At 33.2% G+C, this 9,803-nt stretch overlaps 1 protein-coding gene across 1 annotated transcript; it reads right to left on the minus strand.

Moving 5' to 3' along the window:
- Window positions 1–599: 599 nt before the first annotated feature.
- LOC111716427 (homeobox protein MSH-B) lies at window positions 600–1,336 on the minus strand. The gene has a single exon (XM_023491881.1). It carries the CDS (start codon window positions 1,310–1,312, stop codon window positions 716–718), a length of 597 nt encoding a protein of 198 aa, XP_023347649.1. The 5' UTR covers window positions 1,313–1,336; the 3' UTR covers window positions 600–715.
- Between the last annotated feature and the right edge of the window lie 8,467 nt (window positions 1,337–9,803).

Here is a 9,803-nt window from a genome sequence, read left to right on the forward strand (position 1 = left end):
GTGTTAATTTCAATTTCTGAGGAGAAATTGATCGCTAAAATATAATAGTTGTGGATTTGACCACCCACACAATAACAACACATGTATCTGTTAAATCCCATTTCAAGATCGCGACATCTCGGATTTAATCCTCCCCCTCCTTGTCAATCCTACTTATGTTTATCAATCTTTAGTTCCGAAAATTTATAAATCCCAGAGAAACCTCTCGATCCGAAGACCACCTACGACCTTCATAAGAAGCTTGATCATTAACGAACATTTTTTTAGTAATCCTTTATCTTGCTTTCATAGTTAAAAAAAATATAAAATAATCTTTTTCTTGTATTTTGAACAACTTCGATCTAGACCTAAAAAAACTATATCATCAATATGTTTTTTGTTATCATATTAAATTTTTCCTATCATTTTACAAAATAACGGAATTAGTTAAAAAGTTTAGCATTTCTTCAGATTATGACGTAAAGCAAAATTATGCAATAAAAAGAAAATCAGCTTCCAGCCCAGTATATTTTTTCAATAAATTATAGAACTAATACTAAAAATATAATACTAAAAATAGTATTATGAGTTCATCAATTGTATAAAATAAAACAATAATATTATGTAAAATATAATTTATTATTAATCTCTAAAAATTTGTTTAAATATAAAATCTCTGAACAGCCGTAAATCACAGACGAGAAGATGAAGAAAAGGAAGAAAGGAAGACGAGTATCTAAAAGTATTTAAGTCCTCGTCCAGCCAGCAGTCCTGGGATGAGGGATGGAGGGATGACACCCTGCATATGATGCATGGATGATGAATGAAGAGAGTTCTGATAAACTTCACACTCAACCAACCTCTTGGCCTTGGCTCGTCTGTTCTGGAACCAGATTTTAACCTGGGTTTCAGAGAGTCCTAAACTCTCAGCAAACTCTGCTCTCTCAGCAATAGAGAGATAACTCTTCTCAATATATTTCTTCTCTAGTTGATTTAATTGAGAACTGCTGAACGGAGTTCTAGGCTTACGATCAGATCTATGCTTTCTCAGGGTACACTTTAGAGGTAGCTGGGGCATCCTTGAGGCCTGGAGATTGTTCAGTAGCTGATACTGGAGGAAGGGAGGCATGAAGGGGTAGGATGGAGGAGATAAGGAGCTCCGATCAACGGGAGGAGACACACTGGAGGTTCTGTCCAAATCTGGAGACTCGGAGTGGGATCGATCTCCGTAGCTGAAACTGGAGAGAGAATCATCAAAATCTTTGCAATCTTTTTGTCCGCATTCTTCAGAGAGAATGAAATCGATTCCAAAACCAAGCTTTTTGCTTTCCATTTTAAAGTTTTAGTAGTATTGGTCTTGTTACGGCTACCCCCGGCTATACACCAATCATCTTTATTAATTTTATTCCTTTAAACTTGTCCTTGTTATTATTAAACTAAGTTTACGACTACACTGTGGATTTTATTGTTTATTTATTGTTGAAAACAATTTTATTATTATTGTTTTATGTCTTTAAACATTAAATTAGTTTTTATGTGTTGCAGTGCACCCCAATAAACAGTGGTTTCCTAGAAACCGTATTTCTCCACAATTTACATAAAATGCCATATTTATAATTTCTCAAAGAAACTAAATTCTCTTCAAATTTCGAAACTGTTTTTTTCTCATTAGTTTATACTTTTTTATTGGCTAGTTCTGAAAACTAAATTTAGCACTCAGTCTCCTTTATCTAGCACTCCAGAGAATTCAAGATTTAGATTGTATTCTGCAGGATAGGGAAATGGAGAATATTCTTTCAAGATTTACATTGTATTCTGATCCAGTATAGAAGAATGGAGACTATTTATACCTAGGTTTACAGTGTATTCTCCAGTATAGAAGAATGGAGACTATTTATACCAAGGTTTACAGTGCATTCTTCAGTATAGAAGAATGGAGACTATTTATACCAAGGTTTACAATGTATTCTCCAGTATAGACTGAAATTCAAAGGCATATAGAAAAGGAAACGCCAAAAGAAAAAAAAAGCATATTAAGAGATTTGAAAAAGAAAAAAGAGCAAAAACTATAGTCATACAGATGTAGAGACTCTTAGATTGAGACACTGAGTAAAAAAGTAAAAAAAGAGAAAAAAGAGAAAAAAAAATAATAAAGAGACTTGTGAAAAAGCGAAAGATTAGAAAAGAAAAACAGATCCAAACATAACTAAAAGAATTAAAAACAAGATAAAAAGAATTATAAAAATAGTGAGACAGATGAAGAGACTGTTAGATACAGACACTGATACTGATAAACCAGACAAATGATGAGACAGTGATGATTAGTTTTACTCAAGTTGAAAATTAATCAATTTAGAAATATTTCGTGTTTTATCCATATCAGCACACACAGTCCCCATTATTAAAGAAAATAAAAGTTTCGCAGAATATACATTTTTTAAATATATCATCGATATATAAACACAAGTATTGATATAAATGTCTATTGATTGAAAATAAGGATTATTCAAAAGGTGATTAGAATTTTCTTCGATAATTTTTTATACATTTTCCTCCGTGCACTTTTTACAACTACAATACTTATAATACATAGATAGATAGATAGATAGATAGATAGATAGATAGATAGATAGATAGATAGATAGACATCTAAAACACAGACAAAATAGCACACGGACAAAAAAAATATCTAACAAACAGACAAAGTAGCACACGGAAAAAATGCATCTAACAAACAGACAAAGTAGCATACGGACAAAAAAACATCTAACAAACAGACACTGTTGTTATACATGGAACAAACATGTGTCTAACACACGGTCAGTGTAGCACACGGACTTGCCGTCCGAATCAGGATTGTCGGAAAATCGTTCTGTCCAATAAGGACGGACGGACATGTTGCTTATGGCAAGAGTAGTTCATAAAAATGTGATTTTATATATGCTGAGAAATGCTTTGTAAATGTGGAAATTAAAGATTTATATTTTTATATAGTAAAGAAAAAGGGTAAACACAATCTGAAAAGAAAAAGAGCTAGAAATGAAAATGTTTATCAACATTAAAACACAATTTCATAAATATTTTAATACTTATTTATGTTGCTAACAACATTACGTTGTGTTATATTTTGTAGGTTTATGTTTGTTTTGAAAATATATATATATATATGAATAGATGAATAGATTGATATGGATTGATAGATAAATACGGTTAGATGGATAGAATGATACAAATGGATGGATTGAATGATACAGATAGATGAATAGAATGATACAGATAGATGTATAGAATGATACAGATAGATGAATAGAATGATACAGATAGATGGATAGAATGATACAGATAGTTGGATAGAATGATACAGATAGTTGGATAGAATGATACAGATAGATGGATAGAATGATATAGATAGATGGATAGAATGATACAGATAGATGGATAGAATGATAACGTAATTAATAATGTTTTTAGTTCAAGTTTCTGAATAGCCAGGAATACTTCTTATACAGTAAATAGACCAAATCAACCAACAATAGAAATATTTCAGTTTTTAATCCACTTAATTTAGATCTTGCGTTGGTCTAGCTACATTATACACTGCATGTACAGGGTGTATTGATAGATAATTTTTATTCACCTCTATTAAAAATTAATCTATAATTAAGTCTGAAACTTAAAAAATTAAGTTACATTTAATAGCAGCCTAGAAAATCTTTTGACACATTTTTTGTTTAAAACTAAATCAAAGGAATTGAGTTTTTGCAACAAACTCAAATTTTCTAATCTTTATATCTTTTCAACCTGATGGTTCAAATCTTCGATATTTCAAACTAAGATTACTTGATAGTTTGAAATATCTAAGGTCTACGACATTGGGTTAAATAGATATAGGGATTAGAAAAAAAAAGTTTATGGCAAAAACTCCATTCCTTTTCAACCTAAAGTCACTTTTGCTTTTATAGGTTTTGATAGTGTTTTTAACTCTCCCATTTTATAAAAAATGTGCTTCGCAAATTTCTGTACGGATCTATTTATGAGTGATGTACGGATCTATTCATGAGTGATGTACGGATCTATTCATGAGTGATGTACGGATCGATTCATGAGTGATGTACGGATCTATTCATGAGTGATGTACGGATCTATTCATGAGTGATGTATGTTATAAAAACTATGACAATTTTCTGTGAGGAACAATGAGCGTGATTTTAACTGATCCTCCATGGCAAAGATGGCAATGCCCAATTATACCAGAACTGAAAACTCTGAATTTGCCCAATTTACAACCCTTGAAACCTTTATTTAATCAAAAGTGTGGAAGTGACTCGAAAAGTGTTTAATTCTCATTATGCGCAAGTCACGTTTACAGTAAAACCGCAAATGAAAATAAACAGTTCAATGAAATCTAATACAAACCTGATCAAACTACTTTTAAGGGCACCACCATTTTTTCATGGAGGGTCACTTGAAATTAAGCTTACAGTCTCTTTAAGTTATTTTATTCAAATGTTTTATTATAGGAAACATTAAACATGGGGGTCAAGTCACAAGTGAGGATCTGTATCAGCTGATCGATCTGTTTCAGCTGATCGATCTGTATCAGCTGATCGATCTGTATCAGCTGATCGATCTGTTTCAGCTGATCGATCTGTATCAGCTGATCGATCTGTTTCAGCTGATGTATGACACATTTTAGTATTTCAAAATGTAGCTGATACCGTCCATAACTTTTAAACTAGCTCTTGACAAACAGTCCTTAACTCTTGAGTCATTGGCTTATCTTCATTGAGTCCTTGATTTATCTTCCTTAAATCTTTAGTCCTTGGCTTATCGTCCTTAACTCTAAAGTTCTTGGCCCTTAACTCTTCAGACCTTGGCTTATTGTTCTTAACTCTTGAGTCCTTTGCTTATGTTTATGGTCCTTAACTCTAAAGTTCTTGGCTTATTGTCCTTAACTATTCAGACCTTGGCTTATCGTTCTCTTGAGTCCTTTGCTTATGTTTATGGTCCTTAACTCTTGAGTCCTTTGCTTAATTGTCTAACTCTTTAGTCCTCGGCTTATGGTCCTTAACTCTTGAGTCCTTGGCTTATGGTCCTTAACTCTTGAATCCTTGGCTTATTGTCTTTAACTCTTTAGTCCTCGGCTTATGGTCCTTAACTCTTGAGTCCTTGGCTTATGGTCTTTAACTCTTGAGTCCTTGGCTTATTGTCTTTAACTCTTCAGACCTTGGCTTATCGTTCTTAACTCTTGAGTCCTTTGCTTATGTTTATGGTCCTTAACTCTTGAGTCCTTGACTTAATTGTCTAACTCTTTAGTCCTCGGCTTATGGTCCTTAACTCTTCAGACCTTGGCTTATCGTTCTTAACTCTTGAGTCCTTTGCTTATGTTTATGGTCCTTAACTCTTGAGTCCTTGGCTTAATTGTCTAACTCTTTAGTCCTCGGCTTTTGGTCCTTAACTCTTGAGTCCTTGGCTTATGGTCCTTAACTCTTGAATCCCTGGCTTATTGTCTTTAACTCTTTAGTCCTTTGCTTATCGTCCTTAACTCTTGAATCCTGAAAATAACGGGATATTGAATTTTTGGATTTTTTAAAATATGATTTATTGAACTTTTGAATACTTTTTTTCTCAATTTCTTGGGTACAAATAAGACTAGCTACTTTTTTTGGAATACCAGAATGAGGAAATGTGATGTTTTTAAGCAGAAAGTGGGATGGGGGGGGGGGAGGTATATAGTTCATAAAGATCAATTTCACTGATATTGTCTCTGTTTTACATTTCCTTCCTAAACAGTTTCATCTCAAATATCAAGGTTCGTTCAAGCTCAGGGTACCCAGCTCAACACAGAGATCCGTCCCAGACTTCTCCGTCCTAGATTAGGATACAGAGAACCAAGACTCATGCAGAGTTAGGTATTCTCAAAACTGATACTTAATCTTACATTAAAATTCAAACCCGACCTACTGTATTCTGATACTTAATCTTATATTAACATTCAAACCCGACCTACTGTATACTGATACTTAATCTTAGATAAACATTCAAACCCGACCTACTGTATGCTGATACTTAATTTTACATTAACATTCAAACCAGACCTACTGTATACTGATACTTAATTTTACATTAACATTCAAACCAGACCTACTGTATACTGATACTTAATTTTACATTAACATTCAAACCAGACCTACTGTATATTGATACTTAATTTTACATTAACATTCAAACCAGACCTACTGTATATTGATACTTATCTTATACTAACATTTAAACCCGGCCTACTGTATATCAATACTTAATCTCACACTAACATTCAAACCCGACCTACTGTATATTGATACTTAATCTTACATTAAAAATCAAACCCCGCCTGCATGTAAATTGATACTGCAGATGTAATTTAAATTTTAATCTTACTTTTTGAAAATTTATTATTTTTACTTGTGAGTTAAAACTTACAAAAGTGACTTGCAGAAATATGCTGCAAATGCAATAAAGTAAATCGGAAAAATGTTTTAAGAAAGAAAAACGACAATATCTTTATTATTGTTAATCAGAAAAGGGTTTATGGGCACCATTGTGAATGGAACATACCACGCTTAAAATAAAGGGTCACCTGAAATTATATCTGTTATCCCTTTTATTAAATATTAACATTTATACTCGTTTTACACTAAACCGACGACTCTGAATCCACCTTCAAAATCAGAAATCGAAATAAAAATATCGTGTTTTCTATATGTTGACAATTACAACCTATTAGAGTCGACATTTACAAAACAATTTCTCTAATGAGTAAATCATAACATTGCTTAAGAGAGTTGGGTTGGAGAGAGGGGGGGAGGGGGCACTGCCTAAGGGAGATGAGGGTAATTAGAATACCTAGCTGTCAGGTTCTATTGTAGATCTTACTTCAACCTTTCTTCAGATACAGACCTAGGATTAGAACTCTATACACACTGACACAGATACAGACATAGGATTAGAACTTTATACACGCAAACAGACCTAGGATTAGAACTCTATACACAGATTCAGACCTAGAATTAGAACTCTGTACACAGATACAGACCTAGGATTAGAACTTTATACACGCAAACAGAACTAGGATTAGAACTCTCTACAAATATACAGACCTAGGATTAGAACTCTCTACAAATATACAGGCCTAGGATTAGAACTCTTTACACATATACAGACCTAGGATTATAATTCTCTACACTGATGCAGACCTAGGATTAGAACTCTCTACACAGATAAAGACCTAGGTTTAGAACTTTGTACAGAGATAGAGACCTAGGATAAGAACTCTCTACATGCTAACATAACTAAGATTATAACTTTCCACACAGATACAGATCTAGGACTAGAACTCTGTACACAGATACAGACCTAGGATTATAACTCTCTACAAAGATACAGACTTAGAATTATAACTTTCTACACAGATACATACCTAGGATTAGAACTCTCTACACAGATAAAGACCCAGAAGATTATAACTCTTACATAGATACAGACCTAGGATTAGAACTCTCTACATAGATACAGACTTCAGATTAGAACTCTGTACACAGATACAGACCTAGGATTAAAACTCTCTACACAGATACAGACCCAGAAGATTATAACTCTTACATAGATACAGACCTAGGATTAGAACTCTACATAGATACAGACTTCGGATTAAAACTCTCTACATAGATACAGACCCAGAAGATTATAATTCTTACATAGATACAGACCTAGGATTAGAACTCTCTACATAGATACAGACTTCAGATTAGAACTCTGTACATAGATACAGACCTAGGATTATAACTTTTACACAGATAAAGACCTTGGATTAGAACTCTGTGTACAGATCTAGATCCAGACCTAGAATTAGAACTTTCTACACAGATATATGGACCTAGGATTAGAAGACAGTACAGTCAAAATCTTGGGATTACATTATTTAGAAATCACAGCAGGATATTTTTGTTTATGATAACCTGTATGCTTGCGGAAATTGAAGGAAAAAGCATATGATATGCACTACGGAGCCTGCTATTAGACAATTTTGGGGGGGGGGGGGGGGGGGGGGGAAAGGGGGACAACCTTGGAGGATAGTTTATTTATTCCAACGTCTACAGATCAACTTATTAATTTTCAACATGTACTGTATAGTTCAGTTGAAAACAATAAAAACTATGATAATCATCTGTTTATACCTTACACCGGCTTATTAAGTCGTCCTCCCCTCACCATGCATTGTACCGCGGCTCTATTTCCCCCAAACTGCATATATCCCGGCTGTAATCTCCCTGTATTCTATCCCGGCTGTAATCTACCTGTATTCTATCCCGGCTGTAATCTCCCTGTATTATATCCCGGCTGTAATCTCCCTGTATTATATCCCGGCTGTAATCTCCCTGTATTATATCCCGGCTGTAATCTCCCTGTAAATTGAAGGTTTTCATTGTTTTGAAGATTAGCCAACTGCGGATTCCAAGTTAATTTAATTTAAAAGATAATTTTATAAGATTTAAATCATTTCAACAGAAAATTATAATTGAATCAAGGGGTTAATATTAACATTAATCAGAAATGTCCATTGATGTGCCAAAGAAATAAAAGTGATATCTATAATATCGAAAATGATAAAAATCACTATTAACCCTATCTCCGCTGGGGTACTTGAAAACCAGGATACGCTGGGGGGGGGTCAATTTGACCCCCCCCTCTAAATCCCATGTTTTATGTCCAAATATGACAAATGATACATCATTAGAAAGCTCTTGTGCTCTACTTTTAGAATCTGCAAAAAAATTTGCAAATTTGCATCTATGTAAATATTTTTCCATCAAATGTTCTTTTAGCACACAGTTATTGTATGATAAGATGGTTTTAAAAACTAATGATTTATTGTGGTTTGTGTGTCGGATTGGGTGGGTTGTGTACGATGATGGGTGGAATTTGTCAACATATCTTGTGGTCTAGACATCAAGTACACCCTGTATAAACAAACATCAAGGATACCAGACAATCTACTACAGGCATCTTATATTTAAACAGAGATACAGAGATATATAGACAAAAGAAATATAAAAGAAAGAGAGCTACTGCTAAAAAGAAAAAAGAATACAGATAAAAAAAGATGGAAGTAAGACGAATAACTCATAAAAAGTGACTAATTAAAAAAGAGAAAAAACCCATTAGTTTTAAAAAGGTATTTTAAAATTGAGTGGCTTCTTTTAAAAGCTAGAAATAATACAATGTATAAAAAAAGAGATAACTAGAGTTTACTGAGACAATCCTAAATTCAAAAAGGAAAAGAAAAACTTTTAAAAAGACTGAGTGAAATAAAGTGTCTAGCTGCTCAATATTAGTGGCAAAGAGAAACTGCAAACAACGTGATTAGTAAAATTGTTTTGAAAAGACAAAAATACCTTTTTTAAAACTGAAAGATACTAGAAACAGAAACAGTTATAAGGAGACCAAAAAAGAGGTAAACATAAGCTAAACATAAAAAATTGTGAAAGACTATTCGACAAATTTGGGAAGAAAAAAAAGAAATCCAAAAAGAAAAAGAGAACAACAAAAAAAAAGGTGCTAGACATATTAAAAATAGAAAGAATAGAATTATAGAAAATGAAAAGATAAACAGAAACAAAGATTGGAAGACTCTAAAACGATTAAAAGTAATCATATATTGTTAGACAGCTAGAGAGAACCACTAATAAAAAGAGAGAGAAAAGGCCACGCACCCCTGACCTTTTAGTAAAAGTAAATTCAACCTAAAGTCTGACCGCGTCAACCTTGTTGTACCGGCTAGTCCT

This window comes from Eurytemora carolleeae, unplaced genomic scaffold, assembly GCF_000591075.1.
Source record: "Eurytemora carolleeae unplaced genomic scaffold, Eaff_2.0 scaffold2059, whole genome shotgun sequence".
Classification (NCBI taxonomy): Eukaryota; Metazoa; Arthropoda; class Copepoda; order Calanoida; family Temoridae; genus Eurytemora; species Eurytemora carolleeae.